The following is a 24,928-nucleotide window of genomic DNA, read 5'->3' as shown; positions in this document are numbered from 1 at the left end:
TCAGTTAACAGATAAATTATGTCAATTAAATATCAAACTTTGAAATGTTCTGAATAACATTATAAATAACATCTTAAATGCAACATTATATAAAACATAATATATTTTACATTGCATTCCTGTTCCATCAAGTATTTTTTCAGAGAAACTTTTTCAAGTTAAAAAATTTAACTTCCAATCATTAGCGGACCGGGGTTCCGCTGTGGCGACCCCTAACCGGGAAAAGCCGAAAGACACAACAACAACTTAAACCTCCAGGATGTAAAGTTTTATAATTTAATATCATTTTGCTTTCAAGTTCATTTAATTTCCTACCAAAATCACCCCTCTATAAAAATATGGTTGGGCTAGCAACTAAAAAAGAAGCAAGCATCTGAGCCTTGATGAACATTAAGAAAACGTTCTGCCGCAGGACTTTAGGTTACTATTGCTAATGTCCCCCATGTGTTAAATGGGTCCAACCTGTGTAAAAGTTATCTTTGGCTGGAAGTAAGTTATCCTGTGATGGTGAATGGCTGAAGTACCAGACTGAAGCGTTCTTGGAAGAAATAAAGGCATTGAACAGCCTTGTGCTTTTTTTGTGTATTTTTGGATTTCTGATAGGCTACCTGACAAGCACATTCATAAGAAAGTGGCATTGGCTATATTATCTTGCTTTGTGGGGAATGGGTTTCTTTTTTCTGTTTTTCATGTCACAAGAAAGTCTCAATTAATTCATTTCTGAAACTACTATGCAGAAGTCACAACAAAGATGCAGTATTCTTCCCAGTTTTATGCTGTTCCCTTTAGTTTCATGCATCTTGTAGTTACCAAGCTAAATAAGATTGCAATGTAGCCTTTTGGGGCCTAGCAAACTGCCGTCTAAAAATTTTATTAGCGTACTTGAGCATCAAGTATAATTAAGAATGATTAATTGGCGTTATAAAACCACAATGAATGATAAAAACAAATGAAAACCACAAGCCAGTAGGCCAAAAAAAGTTTATTTCTCTCTCTTACTCTGACGTCTCGGCTACAAAAGCCTTCAAGAAGTACAACTAAACACACAAAGACGTAAGGATAATTCATAAAGATGATTACTTGGCTTACCTCTTAAGATGATTCTTCATCCCTGCTGTTCAAGAGAAGTATTCAGTAACCCCCACCTTCTATTTTACCCTCACAGTCACACAGACACACTCGCGTGCGCGCGCACACACACAAACACACACACGCACACACTAGGAATGCACTTTATAAACACATCCCTTTCTTGTGAAAATTTTAGAAAATATTTATTTTTTTTATTTTGGAAAGGGCTCTTGTAAAGGCAAGAGTTGGTGCATGGGAGGCAACACTTGAGTATAGGGAATTTTGTATGTCACCTCCATTCGGACACCACAAATCCACCAGGTCTAAATGACGGTGCAATTAACAGCATTTTGCAACTGAAATATGAAAGCTGTGACACTACTTTGCTTATAAAAGTTTAATACACACACACACACACACTATATATATATATATATATATATATATATATATATATATATATTAATACTGCATTAGCACATTTCTATACACACAGGATTTTTAGTTTCAGTCTCATTTTGTTGATACCTGGTATTTTTTAATCATGATATGTTTAAATGCTTACATAACTTCTTGTCAGTTGATGCTGTTTTATCACATTATAGTAGAGGTATATATAAGTCATTATAAACTGAGTAAATCTTTTACAGTTTCGAGGCATTACTCTCTTGTGTTCATTTTTTAAGTTTTAGTTACATGGTCAACAAAGTAGTCATGGTCAACAAAGTAGTGAAGCCTTTGTTAGCTGCGCACACACAAATGTAAACATGCGCATGTACACATACAGACACACACACACACACACACACACACACACACACACACACACACACACACACACACAGACATACACACATATTTACTATCAAAATCTCGCACCTGACAAGTGTGAGTGTTCATCTTTCCGACCCGAAATATTGGAACTCAAATATACGAGCATGCACATAACCGATTGAGGTATTTCAGGAAAGTAGACAACTCAGGAATGTTGACTTTACCAAAAATACAACACCTCTGGTCATGAGCTGTGAATGTTTTGTAGGGTGGCAAGCCCCCCTGCACCCCCACACTCCCTGCTACTTATATATACAAATTCCGACATCACACTACAGTGAGGGAAAGGGTACATTTCCCAGTCCTCACTATAGTGCGATCAGCATTCAAAATGCTGAATCCAGAATAGCAGCTGTTAGTGTGCACTCGCTGTTGTGACTTCAACATTTGTTTTTTCGCTCAATTGAAATGTTGAATCCATGTTTTCGGGATTAAATGTTCGCACATAGCAGGTGTGAGATTTTGATAGTTATCCTAAATATATATATATATATATATATATATATATATATATATATATATATATACATATCACAACAGTAAAACACATAAAAGCAAATAATCCAACAAAAATGTCACAGGATACCTTCTCCTTGAAAAGAACCAGACACCAGGCAGGGTATGCTTATAAGCGCTTTCATTCCCTTTATTCACACTCAATACAAATGGAACTTCATCAGATACAAAACCTTATACACTTCCCCCATTTTTTATATACAATTCAATTATCAATTAACTTAAATTAATTATTTAGTTGTATGCTCTCAAGTTAAAAACACATTAATATGTTCTTTCTTTAAAAATATATGTATAATACATAAATAGTTCTCCTATAAAAAACACGTACATAATAAACATTTCATCTGTTAAGAAAATATATTTATAAATAACAATACATATATTAGATGCCAACTTAATTGCTTCTATATTCAACCACGTATACCATTTTTATCTAATCTCATCTGCCTTTAAATGAAGCAAGCTCCTTAGAGAAATCCTGTCATTAATACCAGGAAAAAATGTAGCATTCAACAAAACCTGACAGTGTGTTTCTCTATATTCTAAAAAAACAGGGCCAATTACCCCCCTTCTCCTGTCTACCTACCTTTTCAAATACACAGAAGAGGATTTTGTTTAAATCCTTACAGTGTATGCTGTGTCTAAATAAGGCATTTGTTTTGTCTTGTCTGTTAATTGCATAAATGTGTTGGTAAATTCGCTTTTTTAACTTGTTTTCTGTTTTTCCTATATAATATGCAAAGCATGACTGGCACAAGGCCACGTAGACAACTCCTTTTGTATTACAGTTATAATTCCCTGTCACTGGAATTATTCTGTTGTGACCCTATATCACTATATTCCTGCATCCATAGATGTACCTACATTCCCTGCAGCCATTGCATTTCCTCATATTACCTAATGGAATCCTATCTTTGTCTTTCTTCCTTTCAAATAGGTTCTTAATGTTGAGTCCTCTTCTGAAAACTATTTTTGGTTTATTACCCAGTTTTTCAGTTAATCCATATGCCCCAAAAACAAAATTCCAGTTATTTTCCACCATTTTATGGACTTCTACACTATCCTCATTATATGTTAGCACACGGCAAGTAGTTACCTCTTCTGTCGTCTTAATATTCAACAAACCCTCAGGTTTTTTTCAATAATGGGGGATAAAAATCTTCTCTGCTGCTTGTTACATAATTCTCCTGTCCCTCTAGGACACTATTTGGGTAACCACTTATTCGCAGCATAGTCTTTAACTCTACCATTTGTTCTTTAAACCTATTGTCATCTGTTGTTAATCTTAATATTCTAATCATTTGGCCCTTTACCAAATTTCTTTTTTACCAAAAGGGGTGGTCACTCTCAAAGTGCAGATAACTATTCAAGTGGGTGGGCTTCCTATATATACATGATTCATAACATTCATTTTTGTATAGGTGGATGTCCAAATAATTAACTGCTTCTTTTTCAATTTTACTAGTAAAGCTCAAAAAATCATTTTTTCCTGGTATTAATGACAGGATTTCTCTAAGGAGCTTGCTTCATTTAAAGGCAGATGAGATTAGATAAAAGTGGTATACATGGTTGAATATAGAAGCAATTAAGTTAGTATCTAATATATGTATTGTTATTTATAAATATATTTTCTTAGATGAAATGTTTATTATATATGTGTTTTTTTTATAGGAGAACTATTCATGTATTATACATAGCTATATATTTTTAAAGAAAGAACACATTAATGTGTTTTTAACTTGAGAGCACACTTAAATAATTAATTCATTTAAGTTAATTGATTGTGATTAATTAATTGAATTGTATACAAAAAAGGGGTAAAGTATGTAAGGTTTTGTATCTGATTAAGTTACGTTTGTATTGAGTGTGAATAAAGGGAACAAAAGCGCTTATAACCTTACCCTGCATGGTGTCTGGTTCTTTTCAAGGAGAAGGTATCCTGTGACATTTTTGCTGGATTATATATATATATATATATATATATATATATATATATATATATATATATATATATATATATACACACACACACACACACACACACACACACACACACACACACACACATATACATAGAGATACAAACATACACGTACATATACAAGCACACACATATGCACATATATATGTGCACATGTATACATATATATCACATAGATGATCAAACACACACAAACATACTCATATACACATGTACATATGTATGCACACATACACACACAATATTTTCAGTTTACAGCTTACTTGGAGTGAGTTTCTTCTAGATAAAAATTGCTGCCAACTGCATTTAAAGCTTATACTTCAGTAGATTCTAAACTAAGGACTTATTGCTAGGATTCAAGCCTCTGGGTTTGTAAAAGTTAAGAAAAGTCAGGCTAGTTCATGAGCATTTACACTGGTCTGGTTTGAGTGGGGAGCTAGATGAATTCATCTTTATGTACAATTGAAAATCCACTCACTGTATTCTTAACCTTTTCCCCTCTAGGCGCAAGGATTAATGAATAAGCTATGCAAATTATGTGCCTGCCTCCATCCATACATTCGCCGACGCTGCTTCGTTTGTGAGAGCCCCCAAAACAAGACGTCAGTAACTTGCCCAACACAGGACTGTGGTGTTATATACTGCCAGCTGTGCTGGAAAGACATGCAGTACTTTTGTTTTGCCTGCACTCCATATCAAGACTTTGTATCTGACATAAGTGACAATGAGGAAATTGCAAGATATGTTGACTAAACATGACATTTTGTTACTGCCTCCTGCAATGTAAATTAATATTCACAGTGCTTCTAGACCCTTTTTCCTGTCCTTACTTGGATTAATAATAGGTTTTCATGATGTATATACTTTTTGTTAATAAAATAAACTTTAGAAGTTTCACAGCCTGCCTTTGTCATTTTTTGTAAGAAATGTATTTTTAAGGGAAATACCGACAGAATTCACATCCCTTTCAGTACAGCATCACACTCTGTGGTATTCTGGAATTCTCCACTTCCAGCTGTTAAAGAAATGATGGAAAACAAATAAGCAAGGGATGTCCTACAGCTGATAAATAGCATACTTGTGAATGTGAAGCACTTGACAAGTCAAACCATTTCCTCACCTGAAGAGAGCATTATGCATGGAGTGCTTCAAGTTTTCTGTCTACTTATTGCAATTGTCTGAATGTTATCATAATATTTAGTTTTGAACCCTTTAACATAGTTAAGAAAGTACAGTTGTGTAAGTTAAAGTTGCCATAACAGCAGATACTCGAATAATCACTGCTGCAGTAGCCTTAGCTACATGGTTTATATCCTCCTAAGGATATAACAGCTGGCCAGCTTCCAAAGCTTCAGGGCAATTTCCTTTAAAATAACTTTCCTAAAGAGAAAAGTAACAAACCATCAGTAAACAATAAGGAAATGGAAGGTTTTATCCCCAAAGGGAACTTATCTACCCAGCTAAGGAAAGCACATGCCAGCCGTCGATCCTCATAAGCCTCAGAAGTCCATACTGTTCAGGTGCAGTAAAGCTCTGAAGGGCTTGGTGCCCAAATTTGTCTTTCAGTCAGCTCAGCTCGAGCTGCTTGATACTTTGAGTAAGTGGAAGTTGCCCTGAAGCTTTGGATACAGGCTGGTTGTTATATCCTTGGCAGGATATAACCCATATAGCTAAGGCTACTGCAGCAGTGATCAGTATAAAGAATGTAGATTGTTCTTTCTGCCACCCACTATGCATCAGTCCTTTAGAACAGAATGTAACATGGGTCCTTTCTGAACACTGCTGCACATGGATCAGATGGAAGTTAAAAAAATCTCACATTTCTTATCCCACTTGTAAGGTACAGTGCAATAAAGCTCTAACTATAACCCAGATATTCTGAGCTTGAATAGTAACAAGCAAAGGGAGGATAGGAGTAAGTATTAACACTGATTGATGAGTCCTTGGATGAAGGAGTAGTGAATTTGGTTGGCTGATTGCTACCATGCAGGGATACACTTGCAAAGCAATGAAATGTCCAAAACCAGTGAAAATAGGCTGGGTGAGCCCAAGCAAGTGATAACAGCCCTTAGATCATGTGGGTGTCACATGCATGCAAAGGGGGTAGGATGATTTATGGTGATGTGGGTGCTCACATCAGCCACCATTAGTAGAGCTAAGGCCATAAGAGGAATACCTTCTTTGCTGGAATGCTGGCAGGGGCACAGATCACCTCCATGTCTGCCTGTAGGGCACTCTCCATCCTCATGGCTGTCCATACAACAGCCCTCTCACTCTAGTATTGGGAATACTCAGTACAAGGAATGAATGGATTCAAGACACACTGGGTGAGACCTGATTACTGGTAGGCCTGGAGAAAAAAATCTCAGATGTTCTGCCATACGAGAACACATGACTTCTTTAAAATAAATGCAACTATAGTCAAATTATTTAAGTTTATAAAAAATAGCATCTGAAATTTTGAATATATAGATGGCACAGAGTTATAGCTGTCTGCATAATTTGTTGTGTAACAATATTAGATCTAGAACTGTAAGTCATAAATTAGTTTGGTGAATCAAATTTGACTGTCAAAACATTCAAACACTTAAAAGAAATGTAGCAAAATGCAGAAAAACACTGATCATACACACAAAACATTTTCTTGTGGATAGTGTTCCTCCCCATCCCACTCCACACTCCACACACAATTATTCTAATGCAGAAGTTAGCACTGACAGAGAAGCTTTGTAAACATAACACTATATGTACAAAACATGCTCTTCAAACTTTTACTGAGTCAGCAATTTCTCCACCTTTCTTATCTGTATGCATATTACTGGCACTGCAGAAGGTACCTCCACCACCAAAAAGAGATGGCAAAAGCATCAATATGTCAGTATATAACTATGTGAACAGCACCAAGTTAGGCAGCTAATAGCAGCTTTTAGCTGTACCATCTGAATTTATACATCATGATACTCCTTTTTATTTTGGAGGAGTGACAGTATTTCAGCCTTCCCACTTGGCAGCTAATGCTTTAGAGAAAAAGGGCCAGAGTTGTATCTGGTTCATGTGGTGCCCACCACCACTCCCCAGTCTGGCAACCCTCAATACTAAGTTGTGGAACAACAAAAGGAACATCAGTTCTTTCTCCTAAGGAGGGGTATATCACACCCTGCCCTTACATCTATGTGAGGAGTATGGGAACAAATTAAAACAAAATTTGCTTATTGGACCCTCACACCTTGTGCCCAGATTGGCTGCTCACTTCACCCTACACCATAGCTATGCTTCTGTCAAGGGCTTTGGTTGATTTGCAACTCAGTGATTTTCTTAGTCTGCCTATTAATCCATTTGTTACTGCAGATATGTCTGTGCTGACATAAGTAACAATTTTAGGAAGTTAAAAACAGATTTAATTGAAATTGGGCAACTGTTATTTGACAGCTTACTTTTTTTTTTTACAAAAAGCCTCAGAAATAAGTGAGTGTCAAGGGACTTTAAGATGAGTAGCAGTGTTTCCAACCAATAAAAACACTAGACTAAAATCTGCACAACTCACAAACCTCACAAAACAAGGCATAAGATGACATAAAGGTCAATTTATGAAATCAAAACAAAACTCTCTAATCAAGACTCCTAAACAGTTATAGAAAGAAGTCAGTCAAATAATAGGTAGATCAACCTTATCAGTCCAACAAAATACCACACCTAAGTTTACACCATCTGACTTCCTCAATGAATTTAGCAATTTCCCATCAGTATCTAACAGTACCATATCCCAGCCATGGTCTCCCAAATTTTCACCCTACATTCCCCTAGTCTACTTTAAACTCATCCAAAGCAATGACACTGTACCAATATTTTAACATGTACATATAGGCAGTTCCCCAAGATTAGATTGCATTCATCTCTGGTCCACATAATACTGCAGAAATTTTATACGTGTATACCTCAAACATAAATAAAACCTATGTCTGACCTAAAATACTACGCTCTCAATCTGGAAAACTGCCATAGTAAACCTACTCCCAAAACAAACAAACCTATCCACAGTGTCACATTACTACCCAATTTCCATTCTCCCCAACCTGGGAAAAATTCTAGAGAAATTAATCTACATAGAACTAACAGACAGTATGAGAAAATATTACCTTCTTTCACACAAATAACATCTATTGGTCAGCACACAGCACAATAACAGCACTTTGAACTTCCACAGATGAAATCCTTCTAGGCATGAACAAAGGTCAGCTGACGGTCATCTTTTGTATTCACCTCTCCAAAGCATTTGATTTAGTGGATCACAAAATTCTCTTAAACCACCTACTTGAAATACGTGTTAGCCCAGATACCATTTTGTGGTTCCAGAACTATCTGTCTGACTGATACTGTACTGTCAAAGTCCATTCTTCATTCCTTCCTTCAGAGACTCTCAGAAAAGGTGTGTCACAAGACTCGATAATTTCCTCATTTTCTCCATCTTTGTCAATCAACCTCCACTTGACCTCTATTACCTTCCTGTGATAATTTATACAGATGGCATGGTTTTATTCTGGTCAAATCAGTCCCTCACAATACTCTAAAAAGAATTTCAAGTTGATCCTTTCCCTTATAAACAGATTAAAAAAAAATCTACTAAGCACATGCAAAACAAAATGAAAGAAAAAAAAACATTCTTTTTGGTACAAATCAGAAACTGCATAAAACTCATTTACAGCTAGACATATTTACACTGTCTTGGAAAACACTAGTACTTTCAAATACCTGGATATATTGCTGAACCAATTTCTCAGCTTCGCTCTGTATCTTGGCAAAACCAGGAAAAAGGTTATTTCACTGCTATTCTGGACCAATAAACTGTCCCCATTTTTATCCAAAGCATCCAGATCAACAATCAGTAAAAGCATCCTGTTCTCTAAACTGGAGTGTGGCCTCCCCTTGATAGCATCTGCTTCAAAGACAAATGCTGCACGTATGCATACAAACACAATCAATCATTCTCTCCCCTAAGTATGAACACCACTGCAAACTGTAGAAAAAGCAAAGCAGCTCCCAGTCAAGCAAAGAACTGCCTTCCTGTTACATATGTATCTACAACCAAATATTATTGCCCTTAACAGCTAAACTAATATGACAACCCCTATCCTACAAGTTCAGGAATCAAGAACACTCGGCAGCCTTGCAAACAAGTGTCAGTATACAGATCACTGCTTCGTTATTACTGACCCAAAAACTCTGAATCTATTCTCTCCTGTATCAAAGAAATATGATCATACCCGGTCTTTTGGACACAAATAAAAATTCTTCAGGAACTTACTAAATGCCTGTGTTACATTCCTGGCCACATTACCTAAACACACCATGTTCTCTCAATAATAACTTTTCACTCTCTATATCTCTGCAACTGTGCATCACACCTTAACATTTGACCCTCTTTTATACAGTGCATATAATTTCTCCATAATGCATTAGCTGATTTCAATTTCAATTAACTGTGTAACATAAAGAATTTCTTACACTGGATACTTAAGCATACTTACCTTGCTGTTACATTACTCTAGCCTTATTGTGCACATCATATTGTACTGACATTCTGTCTGCGCTGTATACTTTAATTTTATTATTGGACTTTTCTCCAGGCTGAGACTGAAATTGGTCATTTTTGTTTAGTGCTCTACCCCAGTTAACAGATTCAAATAAAATAAAAAATATCAATGAGTGGAAAGCAAATAACAATAAAGCTAGGCTGTCATACTTGAGTATTAAGTATAATGCTAACGCGAAAAAAATAAATGAAAATGTCAGAGTGATTTTCAATCAGTTGATGAATAAGGTTTGCATTAAAACATCTGATTTGCTGTCTAGTAAATTAGAAAAAGAAAACAAGACTTCAAAAACTGTAAATGAAAACAAAGTCTGAGAGAGAGATTGCAAGGATTATCTGGTAGACAATATTTATTATAACAAAGGGAAAAGCGCTAAAGAAAATATACTGAATGATAATGAAAGTAATAATGCTGGGCAATAATTTGGCAACAATCAACTAGAGTTTTTTACAGTAAAAAGTACATTCATCCCCCAAGAGATATTTGAGGGTTGTTGAACAGCAGAAGAGATAACAGAATGGTCTCCAGCTGCAAACAACAGGAGTGCCTCAACAATTGACAGCATGGCCAGCCAGTCCACAAGCAAAAAGTTATACTGGTAACTTCCAACTAAGCAAAAGAGTACATGGGTAGAAACTGTCAAAAATGGACAATTATAATACAGCAAACCAATAGAGGCAATCAATGGCCTTTTCGTTCAAGGACATGCTAGCAGCATTATATGCAAGGAACACTGATGCAGATTATAATATGTCAAATTATCTTCATCAGAAGATGTGGTTTTGTTAAGTAAGGGGCATTTAGTCCCTCCCAAAGAGCTAATCTTGAGGTACCTTAACATTTCTTAAACTGTATACATATAACTTTAACCTTAAATGCTTGTGTAACAGTGAAGCAAGGTCTGAAGCTATTAGTTAAAAGATCTGTTAAACTGAATGCATTTAACCCTTTTTATTACCTAAGATAGCAGAATTTAACAAAGTTTGTGAACATGAGATTTAACAGTAGGAATTTAAAATGGAAACATTTTATCTGATATTATCAAATAAGAAAAAGTGCCTAGGTATTTTGTGCAGAAACGTTTACACTACTTGACAGCATAATTTATGAATGGTTTTCTGAACGGCTTATTGTTTGATACTGCATTGTAGTTAAAGGATGAACATCCAATAACAAGCAGAATTTTTGCCATACATATAAGTTGATAATAACTTTAATGAGCCACCGCTGAGACAGGCTGTGGCTTCAGGGAATGGCTACATATACTGAAGGAGCAATCAATGAAGCTGTGAATACTGTTTGGGTTTACATTAAAGGCTCTTTTGATGTTTTACCTAAAATCAAACATGTTAATATAGAACTCAGTGTCATCTTTGTCACTTTGAATATCATGGCCGAGAACTTTCTTACCCCCAACAGATTTAGGTATAGAGGTGTTTTTTTGGAAAATAATTATTAGAATAAGGGCATGGGGTTAAAAGTTTGAGACTTATCGAAATGCTTGATACTTTTTAAGTAACAGTTTTATGATTTGTAATGGGTGTATCTATAAGCAGAAAGCACTGGTAGCAATGGGTACTGCTATAACACCCAGCTATGCCAGCTTATTTTGGCTAATATTATTAACCTTTATTTATGTTTTATTGATTATGTTTTGTCATATGGCAAAGGAATAAAGCTGAATTATATATTTCGATCATATTATTCAGTGTACTGAGCATTTGAGATTTAAGACACCTTATGATATTAAAACTATTTCTTTAGAAACTGCTGTGAAGAAAACTTGGTAATAAGTTTGGGAGTGGAATTTTTCAAAAAAAAAAAAGAATCAGTGAGTAATGTTATGATACACTGGTGCATTACGCAGCATTATCACCTCACAGCCAGTCACAGATTATAATAAGGGTGAACTGGGCAGTCACTTGAGGCCCACAAGTGGCCACCCAATATACTGTCTTGGCCATCTACTTTTATTTACAAGAATTTTGTTACATTCAGCAGTGCTGCTAACTTGTATTAGTTAGCAAACATGCTGAATGTAAGTCACTAATGCATGTTATAACACTTTTTTAAGCAAAATATTTAAAAAAAACTTTCAAATGATACTGAGTCTTTGTGAATATTCTGGTGGCTGAATCTGTATGAGAATGCACAGCACACACTGCTAGCATGTTAACGTGGCACTGCACTTTTACTGGGTACTGAACCATTCCTGCTTGTAAAGCTGCAACATTTAGTGAGTATTGCTTATTGGGCAGATCTGCCAGGCTCTTTTATAAAACCACACACATTTCAGGAAGGTAGAGATAAAGTTCTCAGGTAAAATAGGGGATGTGCTTGAAAAACAGGGACAGTCAAAAAGTATATTTATTTATTCACATGCACTTTGATGAAATATTCTTTCACTGAAAGGATGTTATAGTCTTAGAAGTCTAGAACACCTCCTGGATTCACAAACACCAAATGACAGACAGGAGATTTGTTCTCGTGGTTGTATAATATTCTTAGGAAGTGGACAGACTAGGTGGGTATTCATACTCTAGAATCAGTTTTTAAATGTATGCTCAAGACGGGGTTGCTAACACTAAGGCAACATTTAAATCTTTCAGTTGTTCAACAATGAACTGGTCTTACAACCTCCCCACCTAATGCACAAACCTTGTATCCGTACTCTACTCAGTTTTGTGTTGTATCTCAGAAGAAGGAGGGAGTGTTGGCTCTGAAATACACTGTTGGTGATGGTGTAGTAGTACGTGATATTTCTTCTGCCTTATTTTCTGCTGTAAAAAGAAACTGAGGGGATCTCTGACAGGAGCTGCATTTACAGTTTTTTGTGTCAGAATATTTCCATTTTTCATAACAGAAGGAGAATATCAGGCTCAGCTGCTCTAAATATTAATACTAATGAAAAAAGAAAGGTAAGGAAATGAAAATCAGACAGCAACTTGAAATTAAGAGTAATAAAACAATGATCATACCAGACCACTCAACTGGCCAGAATTTCAGAGAATGTCCAGATTTTTGCCTCTTATTTTTGGTCCATTCCTCATAATATATGTGTTTTTCCTGGCAAGTCATTGAGGACTAAAGTCACTAAATAATGACAGACATTTGAGTTTTAGACTTTATATCCTTCAGAAAATGCACACTGATGGAAATCCTGTTATTCTAACAACATTCTAAGTTTATAAGGGCAATATTTAAAATCTGTCTATGCTTTTGGGCCTTTGCCCCCCCCCTCCCCCCCACCATTATTTTTGATTTTGTCCAGAATTCTTGTGCTAAGAGGTTGAGAGATATGTGTCGCACTCAGACTGCCTTCTGCTGCAAGGACTTGGAAGGGAAGGTGGAGGACATAACTGAATGTGACAGCCCGCACAAAACAGTAGTTTACAAACGCACACAGCAACAACCCCCTACAAAGTACACATTCCAATCCCCCTCCTCTTTCCTTCTGTTGATTGTGTTGCCTGCCTGAATCATACATTTGTATGATACTTTGCCTCTGCTCTGAGCTGCGATTTGTCTAGCATAATTCTTGGTTTGGAGAATTAAATGAATTTTATAGCACATGTATTTATAAATGAGTTTTAGGAATTATTCTGCCTGTTCTAGGGATGAGAGTGTGTTAGAGACTGCTATACTAACTGTACAAAGGGAAGAGTAGCACATTAAATGAAGTCTCTAGTCTGCATCCAGACAGGTAGGGGGTTGCACAGGCTGACTTTTAACTGGTGTGCCTTTTTTTCTCTTTTCCTGTCCTTTTAATGTTGTGCTATTTGTATATAATCATAAAATAACCAAGCTTACTTGTGTGTGTGTCTTCAGATCAATAAACAGACTCATACACCATCAATGGTATATACTGTATTATACTGCATATTGATTAGTGTGTACTAGATATATATACATATATATATATATATATATATATATATATATATATATACACACACATACATATTTCTATAAACACACACGTACGTACACACTGCATATGTGCTTAAAAAATGTTATACTATGCAAGTAATGTTATTATAGATAAGTAGAAACAGTTGTCCCATTATAAATAAAACTAGTGCATATACTCAGCAGTTCTGCATGCTAGGTTCCAATGAGGGGCTGTGTGCAAATTGATCCAGAACTAACAGATTTAGCATCTTAGGATAAATACTGTATTCTTGGTCTGTCTATGTCAGCCCTACTAATAATACTTTAGACAGCAATGATAAGGGAAATGAATGATTACGTAGTTTGCTGAGTCTGAAAAATAACTGAAAAAAATGGAAGTATTAGCCAGCCACAGCAAACCTGCAAGTACATGTGGGCATACATATGTGGGACATAGATATGTGGGGCATACATATGTGGGCATAAATATCTGGGGCATACATATGCTTTCTTACGACGGTTGTCTGTATCAAACTTATAAAGTAATTGCAGAAACAAGCTTAGAGGTTCAGCTTATCTATACAGCCCAGTTACCTTCCAGAAGCAGTGGAGACAGGGTTCCTCCAATAATATACAATAGGTTGCATACCCCCAGAAATAAATATATGGGGGGCTGTGTTATAATACTCAGCTCCCAGTGGCAAGTGATATTTGGCAAAACAACCTATACATTGATCAAACTGGTGGTGAGGCTGATGGATTGAAAATAACCCAGGACAACAAAGTACACTTTTCCATTAGTGCTCAGCAACAGGCTTTCTGGTTCCATTCTTGGCACAGATGACTTGTATAAAGTCTACACATCATCCTTATGTTTGCATGAGATTTGTCCAGTTCTCTGGTTTCCTACCACATCACAAGGACATGTGGTAGGCATATCACTGACTCTAAATTCAGTGTAGATGCTGTGATACGGAATAAAGGCCTGCCAATGTACTTCCATTTCCTATTTGATTAGTAAAGTCTATTGATAGAAGTGACTGCACACGGGGTTTCTATATGAGTCAGCTGCACCTTGATAGTACTGGATGGATGCATGGATGCATAGATGGGTAAGTAATAGATATCTTACTTCATTACTCCAGTATGCATTCTGAAGCACTAAGAAATAACTTCACCAGTGGGCAGGCTGCCACAGTGAGTAAACTTAACAATAAGCGATGCAGCTTTTAACGAGAAAAGTAAGAAGTTAGAAAATAGGTTTAAGGGCAGAAGCAAGTGTGGAAATGTTATTACTTCCAATTTAGTCAAAGTTAATAGACAATTCATGTGATATATAAATCAGCCAGCCCTCTTAGATGTGCAGGTTAATTCCGCAGAGGGATTACACAATGATAATTTTATAGCTATGACTCAGACTTATACAGCTGATGGCAAATGTAGACTATTATTAATAACTAAAGAATGCAGACAGGGCATAACATCATCGAGAGGGTAATGGGAGAAAGACCAAATTATGTTTATGCCACAATGGAAACCAACTTTGTGGCAATATGAGAGGGATTGTAACCATAACTTAGTTTTGTTTTACATATAAGCACTATCTGTTTATCATTATGATAATAGTAAACACCCTTGCTCTGCAGTGTCAGTGGTGCAGCAGGTAGCAAACTCACCTTTTGCGCAAAAGGCTGTGGGCTCTTTTCCCATACCAGGCAGATTGATTGCTGACACTGCAGTGTGGCATAAGGGGGTTGCTGCACTCCTAAGTGTGCTGTCCTTTAGATGAGATGCTAAATCGGGGCCCCATCTCCTTGGGTTGGCAGTAGCCCAGGTGGATATAAAAGATTCCAATACTCCTATTAAAAAGATCCTTTACTTAACACAACATAAACATGGTGTTAACATATTTACAGGCATATAAGTGCACATTTATTTTTTACCATTTATCATTTTTCTTATACCATTCTCATTGTTATTCTTCCATAACTGACCCACACTTCCTCCACAACCATAATCTAATTTTTCACAATAAATTTGCCTATATCCATTTCCCATTAAATAAACTTTTATTCAGTCTTTACATATTTTTTCTTCTTGTTATTATTATAATATCTGTACATGATCACATTCATATCTATATTGTTTAAGTCATTAATATTCTCAAAAAAGTTTCTTCACACTTTTTCCAGAGTTTCACCACTCTTTTACATTTAAAAAAACATGGACTGTAGTCTCTTCCTCTCCACAAATAAACACACTTTTTCAAATTTCTTTTTATATGCCCTATTCCGCTTTCCTGGTAACTTGTTTATTACCAGTCTCACAGCAAATTCTGATACGCTGTTATCTTGGTACATCATTTTTTCCTTAATTTAATGACTTTAATCATTTCTTATGATAAATTTCCCCATGGATTTACATAATAATATTGTTTCATCACATTATTTTACCATATCCTCCTATCTTTCTCAATATCATCATTTTTTTATTTTTCCATGTTAGTATTTAGTTTCATATTTTCATAGATGTGTACTAGGCTAATGAGCACTACAGCCTTTTTAATCCTAGCCATGCATCCCAAATCTCTGACAAATTCTGGTACCCTTGATAAGTGTAAGCAGGAGATTGGGAAATGGAATATTTGCAAGCAGGGGCCTGGGCGATGGACCATTTACAGGCTCCCTGTGTCCATTAGAGACATAGAAGCCAAACTAAGAATGAATTTCCTGTACCCTGTCCAATTGTCCAAGTTGCACTTGAATTGGGTTAGGGAGGAGCTCTGCTTCACATGAGAGGGGAGCCTGTTTCAGGGAAGGGGTAGTCTCTGGGATACCTACACATCTCTCCAGCAGGTCCTATTTATATGGCAGGCAAGATTTAAGTCTTTAGAGCGGATAATTCTGGTGCTGTTTGTTTTGTGGATCTGCAGTAGGTCCATCATGGTGGGGTCTGACAATGCCTTGTATACCAGGCATAGATCTACCCTCAACAGCCTGTAGGAGACAGAATACAGGGATGGAGCTTTGAGGCAGTTTGCACAGGACATGTTACTTATGCCCTGTATTCTTTTATTGAGGAACCTCTGTGGACATTCTAATTGTTGGACGTGCCTGGTTAGGTACATACCAAAAGGGGTACTGTACTCAATGATAGGTCTGATGAATGCTGAATATAGTGGAAGAATGACCTTGGTGGGCCTAGATGTTATACCCTTGTTTATAAGTTGCACAGCATGGAATGTTTTCTCACTATTGTAGTCACATGATGGTAAAAGGCTTAGATTACTGTCTACATGTATTCTCAAGCCCCTGACTACTGGATTGATTCTTAGGAGTATGTTGTCAATATGATAGTTACCAGGAGTGGATTACTTCCAGAAGGATACTATTATGCATTTATTGGCATTTAGTTATAGTTCATGATTCTGACACAAGTTATTTGTCTGTGTTAGCCCTGCCTGGAAAATATTAGTGTCACTGGGAAGTTTATGACTGCTCCTAATTTGCAATCATCTGCAAATTTGGTCCACTTGATAGTTTTTAATTTCTTCATTCACATATTCTTTTTCTATTTTTCTTATTGCTACCATCAGCCAGAAAGTTTTGTACTCATATTTAAACATTATCCCTATTAATTTTTCATTCTCTTCATTTACCCACTTTAATACTCTGTACAAGTTTAAAGAAACAGAATAAACAACTGGATATAGTAACCCCATCCCCCCTTCATCTTCACTCATATACAACACACTGGGTTTATCTTGAACCCCATATGAAAGAAAACATATATTGCATAATTACCTTTTCATATTTTTTCTGGGATCATATAAACACTTGACATATATGCTATATTCCCATTAATGCAGAATATCCCAGATAAGTCTTTTCCCCTGAATACTAGACTACATGTCCTCCACAGAATACATTATTCTTTCATTTCTTTTATCAAACCCTCCTATTACATTATAACTACACAATTTTTCCCAAATGTTATACCTAGCATAGCCATTTCATTCACTGGAAAATACACACCCCAAGTTTTCACCATGTCATGCAAACCCTTACTTTTATCTTTATTCAGGGTCATTCCTGTTTCCTTTAAATATCCATTCAGACAAACCAAAACTTCCCTCATTCATATTTAGATCTTAGCAACTACCATTATATCATCTGTTTATGTTAAAACTACTGGAATCACCACCTACTTTGCATCACATATCTATAATCTTTCATTTTATCTATTCTATTTATTACCAGTGCAAACAATATTCTACTCATGGGACATCCTAGTCTTATTACACACTTCATGTATATTTCTTTACTCAGTCACCCATTCACATACAGTCTCACTCTATTATTTTGATATGCTGACATACACAATTTCCTAACTCTGCTACCTGTTCCATATTTCTCTACAACATCCCACAAACCATCATGTCCTACTGTGTCAAATGCCTTACTAATATCACCCACCATAAGTTTCACATCCTCCCTTTCATAGGTTCATAGGTTCTTACTAGGCTATCTGCCCTAGGGCATTTATAAGCCTAGCCAGAGTGTGTTTGGCTTTCGCCACCCATTTTAAATGAATTTTGCTATGCCCTTTTTCGAGGTTAGTATACTGTGCCTCTGTCTAACAGTGACACAGAAGTGATACCCGGGGTAAACCTACAATCTCCCATCCACTCATCAAGATTCCTCTTGAAGAGAGTCAATGAGGTACTCTGCCTAACCTGGTCTGGGATTTTATTCCAGAGTGAAGGGAGCCTCTGGGTTATGAATCTGTCCCTCCAGCATGTCCTATTTATTTCAGTGCTGAGGTTCAAGTCTCTCGGTAGCGTGGCTCGATGGGATTTGGATTTTCTGAGGTGCAGCATGTCCATTAATTCCGGGTTGGACATGGCTTTATACATCAGGCACAGATTGCCTCTGAGCAGGCGGTATACCACTGAGTAGAGCTGGAGTTTCTTTAACCGGGCAGCATATGGCATCTGTTTGAGCCCTTTGATCCTCTTGGTGAGGTACTTTTGGGGTCTTTCCAGTTGCTGCAGGTGTCTGGTAAGGTACATCCCAAAAGGGGCATTGTACTCAATTATGGGCCTGAGGAGGGATGAGTAAAGAGGCACGATGACCTCCCCTGATCTAGATGTGAATCCCTTCATGATTAGGTGGGCTATATAAAATGTTTTTCTAACCACTTTGGCCATGTGGTTTTCAAATGAGAGATTGCTATCAACTTGGGTCCCCAGGTCCCTAATTATTTCTTCCGTACTTAATGGATTACCACCTATGTGGTCATTTGTGGGCACTTTGTTTTTGCTAAAGGGGATGACTATACACTTTTTAGCGTTTAGCTTGAGGCCATGGCTCTAGCACCAGTTGTCTGTTTCTATGAGGCCCTTTTGTCGGATGCTTGTGTCAGCTGGAGAGTCGATTATGGCGCCTAGTTTGCAGTCATCTGCGAACTTGGTCAGCCACAGCCCTTCCATGTTGGCCTGTACCTCCGAGAAATATATACCGAACAAGAGAGGTCCCAGGACTGAGCCTTGTGGGATGCCACTTGTAACTGGTTTGGAGTCTGACATGGCTCCAGCAATTCTAACCATGTGGGTTCTGTCCTTGAGCCAGTTTGCAACCCATCTAGTGACATAGGGGTTTATATTTAAGCTGGTGAGCTTATCTATAATGCCTGAGTGAGGTATTGTATTGAAGGCTTTTGCGAGGTCCAGGTAGGCTGTGTGGACCACCTTCCCCTCGTCAATGGCCTCGGTGACTCTTTCAAAGAAATTGATCAGGTTTAAGAGGCAGGATCTGCCTTTAACAAAGCCGAACTGGGTAGGATCCAGTGTCTGTAGGTCCCCAATATCTTTATTTATGAGGTCCATGATGATCCTTTCCATAGCTTTGCAGACCAAGCTAGTCAGGCTTATGGGGTGATAGTTTCCAGGATCCGTTGAGGCACCACCTTTGTGGAGAGGGACCACTGTTGCTGTACGCCACTCTTTGGGTATATATCCTGTGGTAAGGCTGAGATTGAACAGTAGTTTTATGTTTGGGTTTAGCTCTTCTTGGAGTTCATGTAGGACGCAGCCTGGGACACTGTCTGGTCCCACTGATGCTGTGTTTTTTGCTTTGGAGAGGGCGGCTCTTACCTGAGCATCTGAGATGTCAGGGGGGCAGCACTTTGCTGGGATAGATATTTGCCCTTTTGGTGGGGGGGGGGGAGTTTGTGCTGAACCTGTCAGCTAGGATGTTGGCAATGTCTGTGAGTTCGGTGTATTTTTTGTCATTTTGGACTAATTCTGAGCATATCTGGGAATTCCCACCCAGGTTCCTAACATAACTAAAGAAAGCCTTGTGATTATCCTTAGTGCCCTGTGCAATGTTTCTCTCGAAGCTGGCCTTAGACGATTTTATGAGTGCCCGTAGTTTTTTGCTAATACTGATCAGAGATGCCTTCCCTTTTTGGGATTTTGCTCTATCATGTAGTAGCTTCCTCCTTCTATTGTATAGTTTGTTTATGGCTGGGGTCCACCAGACAGGACGCCTGCCTTTGGAGGATTGAGTCTTGGTTTTATTTGGGTTTGCATGATCCATGCATTCCTGAAGGTGTTCATAGAATGCGTTTATAAAGGATTCTGTGGTCTGGGCCGTATTTTCCACAGGCCCCAGGGGCTTTGAAGGATTCCACCTCGGTTTTGAGGAGTGTGAAATTTGCTTTAGAGAAGTTTTTCACTGTGGTTTTCTGGGCAGGGGGTGGGGTCGGGATGTGAATATCCAGTGAGATTAGTTTATGGTCTGATCTTACCAGTGAGGGATACACTTCTGGTCTGGAGCATAGAGCCCCCATGTTGGTGATGATCAGGTCCAGTATGTTTTCCCCTCTTGTGGAAGTGGTAACACGTTGTTCCATAGCATTTGAGTTTATAAATTCTAGGAACCTTTGGGCTAGGGTGTTGGAGCTAGAGTAATGCTCCCAGTCTATGTTTGGGTAGTTGAAGTCGCCCAATATAATGGTGTTTGGATAGACCTTCATATTTTCCAGTGTTCTCAGGAAGGCCAAGTGGGGTTCCTGGGTTTGGGAGGGTGGTCTGTAGTGGGCTATAAACTGGGAGGCAGTTTTATCCACTGTTAGTTGCACATGGATAATCTCTGATGCTTCGTGCTGTGCTACCAACCTGGAGGTGTGGGTATCTTTGACGAATATTGATACTCCCCCTCCTTTTGTGGTCCGGTCCAAGTTTTGGGGCTGAAAAGCATGGTATGAGGTATAACCTGGTAGTGCTGGGGTGCTCTCGGGAGCCTTGAACCAGGTTTCTGTTACTGCACAGATATCGATGTTCTCCATGCTAAGGAGAGTTTTGAGTGCATGCCTCTTGAGGTTTAGACTTCTGGCATTGAGTAGCATTACTCTTAGTTTCTTATCCCTTGTGATACCTATGGAGGTGGGTTTGTCTTTTGAGCCTTGCCTAAAAAAGGCACTATGGGGGTGGCAAGAACCTTTGCCAATATCCAAAAGCCCAGGGGTGACAGGTGCAAGCCGTCCCTAGCGAAGCATCGTGGCTTGTCGAGCATGTCATCCCAGGCTGACAGGCATTGGATCCCCTTTGAATGACACCAATACTTAAGCCAATTGTTGAAATTGATCATCTTGTCTTCATATTGTGGCATCATTCTTGGTGAGGGTAAGATGCTACTCAAGGTCAGGGTCATACCTGCCTGGGCTACATGCTCAGAGAGCTCCTCTATGTCTCTTTTCATGTAGTCCAGGGAGGTACTTCTCAGGTCATTCACACCAGCATGGACAATGATAGAGTCATATTTGTACTTGCCTTGGAGTGACCTGAGTGCTTGTGTTATGTGGCAGATCCTAGCGCCCGACAGGCAGCTCACTGTGACCTTCTCCTTGTTCAGCCTGGTGAGCGGGACGTCAGTGTGCCTGACAATAGAGTCACCTATTACAAGTGTATCAGGTGTGTTGTTTAGCCTTAAGGGCTGTGACTGTTCGGCACACTGGCTTTGTGAGCTATGTGTTGCACGTGTTTTGTTTTGGGGTAGCGGTTGCTTGGGTGTCTGCTTTGGAGGTCTCTGCTGCTTAGGCAGATTTTTATTTAGAGCCTCCGAGTATGTTTTTGTGTGTTTATGTGTTTGGTTTGCTGTCGTGGTAGGTCTATGTGAGACTGGAATTGTAGTGAGTGTGGTTTCCTTCTCCTCCTGACTGGTTACACCAGTACTGAGTTCAGAGAGCTTAGCCTCCAGTTTGGCTATATGGGTGCATCTCTCACATGTGTTGGAATTTGTTGGGAGGAGGAAAGGGTTGTCTGTGTACATGAGGCAGTTGTAACATTGCCTCAAGATTCCCAGATTCACCAGCTGGACCAGAGAGGAGATTGACAACTGACCTTTGGACATTCTAGAATAGTATTGGGAATTCCTTTATAATTGAGAAAAAGGGCCAGTGGGGAACAAGGTACTCAAGGGGAGTTTGTGAGGGTGTAGTGCTTTTAATTTTTTAGTGCTGACTTATATAATTGCTTTAGTGACCAAGTGCCAGGCTTTAGAGTAGGAACAGGATGTTTATTATGAGAACTAGATCAGTTCTAAGGGAAAAAGTGAAGAGCAGACTTTGTGGAGCCGAGAATGGTTTAAACCCAATTAAGCGGAGCTGCCCGATGCTGCACTATGTGCAAAATCGCACAAAGCGGGTTTTATACAGGGGGACTTGAAAGAGCTAGAAATTGGCCCAAAACAGCCAATAGACTACCAGATTCTTGTGCTGGGAACACTCCTCCAGGGATAGATAGGCTGCTCTAAGCTTCCCACTGCCACTGGTGAACAAAGACGCCTCCCTTTATCCAAGAAAGGAAATGGGCAACACAGGAACTTTCCAAAAGTCCAGAATACAGCAAAGTCTGTATTTGGACTACTCTAGGTCAGGAAAGATGGGAAACAAGGATAATTTTTTTTTTTTTTCTTTTTTGCAACAAACAGCAGGAAAATGCAATAAATATGCATTATAGTAATATGCAAATTACTTACAAGATCATCCATAATTTTTCTCACAACCGATAACAATTCTTGACATCCCTTCACTTTTATACCATATATACCTTCTCCATAATATCCCTCATCCTTCCTTCCATCCTCCTCTATATTATTCTCATAAAAAAATATAATCTCTGTTATTTAATGTGATAGGTCTCCATTTTTTTCTTTCATTCTTCTCATCTCTCTTCCATATACATTTTAATATCCTACTACATAACACTTCATAAACAAACCCTTCTTTCAACCATTCATTCAGTACATTTACAAATACTCTTTTTGCTAATCCATTAATTTCTTATGCATTCCATACTCTATACTATCTAGGTCTGATACTGAATCAGATTTACTTTCCTAAGTACTTTATTCAGTTCACTAATAATAATTTATTTTTCAGATTCTTCCTTAACTCATTCTATTTTTTTCCATTCTCTTATTTTCCTTCTTTTTACTCTTATAGACATTTTCCAGATGCTGAACTACAGTACTCATGATTTGCTCGTGTTCTTTTTACCTCTCCTTTTAATTTTTCAATTCCCTCATTATATTAATGTCTTCCTTTACTATTTTACCCAAATATGCAGATACCTCTTCTTTCTCCCTTATAAATTATATCTCTGCCTAAATAGTAATGCCTTTTTTTTCTAGATTTAGGTTCATAGGTTCATAGGTAGGTATGAGGCTATTGGCCCTAGGGCCTATATAAGCCCAGCTAAAAAGGTACCCCGGCTTTTGCCACCCAAGAAAATTATTTTCCTGTGCCACTGTTCAGCAGAGCCACAGAGGTGATCCCCGGGGTAAATTTCCTATTTCCCATCCAATCATCAAGATTTTTCTTGAAGAATGCTAATGAGGAGCTTTGTTTGATATAGATAGGTAGTTTATTCCAGAGTATGGGAAGTCTCTGGGACAGGAATCGATCCCTCCGGCATGTTCTGTTTATTGTGGTGACAAGATTTAGGTCCCTAGAGCGTGTAGCTTGGAGGGATTGGGATTTCTTTAAGTGGAGCATGTCCAACAGCTCTGGGTTTGACATAGCTTTATATTTTAGACAGAGATCATCTCTGAGTAGGTGATATGCGACGGAGTAAAGCTGGAGTTTTTTGAGACGGTCTGCGTAGGGCATCTGTTTGAGGCCGGTAATCCTCTTTGTGAGGTATTTCTGTGGCCTTTCCAGTTGTTGTAGATGTCTTGTGAGGTACATACCAAAAGGGGCATTGTACTCTATAATGGGTCTAATGAGTGATGAGTAGAGGGGAACAATGACCTCTTTTTTTCTGGATGAGAAACCTTTTGTGATGAGGTGTGCCACGTAGAAGGATTTCCTGACTACTGTGGCAATGTGATTATCAAAGGAGATTCTACTGTCCACCTGTGTCCCAAGGTCTCTTATCACACTTTCGGCTTTAAGTATACTACTGCCTATGTTGTAGTTCATGGGTACAGAGTTTTACCAAAGGGGATGACAATGCACTTTTTGGCATTGAGCTTGAGGCTATGGCTTTGACACCAGGCATCTGTCTCAGTGAGGCCCTTTTATAGGATGTCCACATCGTTAGGAGTTTCGATTATGGCTCCTAGTTTGCAGTCATCTGCGAACTTCATTAGCCAAAGACCTTCTGTGTTAGTCTGTGCTTCAGAGAAGTAGATACAAACAGGAGAGGACCCAGGACTGAACCCTGTGGTACTCCACTTGTCACTGGTCTGAAGTCGGATTTGGAGTCTGCTACTTTCACAGTGTGGGTTCTGTCAGTGAGCCAGTTGGAAACCCATCTTGTGACATAGGGATTTATACCTAGTTTAGTGAGTTTATCTATAATTCCAGAGTGGGGGATGGTGTCGAAAGCCTTGCCAAGATCTAGATAGGCTGTGTGAACCACCTTACCCTTGTCTACAGCTTTGGTGACTGCTTCAAAGAAGTATATCAGGTTTAGGAGACATGATCTGCCTTTTACTAACCCGAACTGGGTGGGATCCAGAGTTTGGAGATTACC

The 24,928-nt window shown here is 38.2% G+C and overlaps 1 protein-coding gene across 1 annotated transcript in view; it reads left to right on the top strand.

Annotated features, from left to right (window-relative positions):
• Window positions 1-5,207, top strand: part of DCST1 (DC-STAMP domain containing 1) — a 218,156-nt gene extending 212,949 nt beyond the window's left edge. The window contains exon 14 of the mRNA XM_044079284.1: window positions 4,910-5,207. Within this exon, the coding sequence (XP_043935219.1) occupies window positions 4,910-5,158 (249 nt within the window). The 3' untranslated portion in view covers window positions 5,159-5,207. The remainder of the gene's footprint in view (window positions 1-4,909) is intronic.
• The last annotated feature ends 19,721 nt before the right edge of the window (window positions 5,208-24,928 follow it).

The sequence above is a fragment of the Protopterus annectens genome, chromosome 8.part0, assembly GCF_019279795.1.
Source record: "Protopterus annectens isolate FY-2018-M chromosome 8.part0, PAN1.0, whole genome shotgun sequence".
Taxonomy (NCBI): Eukaryota; Metazoa; Chordata; order Ceratodontiformes; family Protopteridae; genus Protopterus; species Protopterus annectens.
Note: the sequence above shows the minus strand (reverse complement) of the source record. Positions and strands in the feature narration are given on the sequence as shown.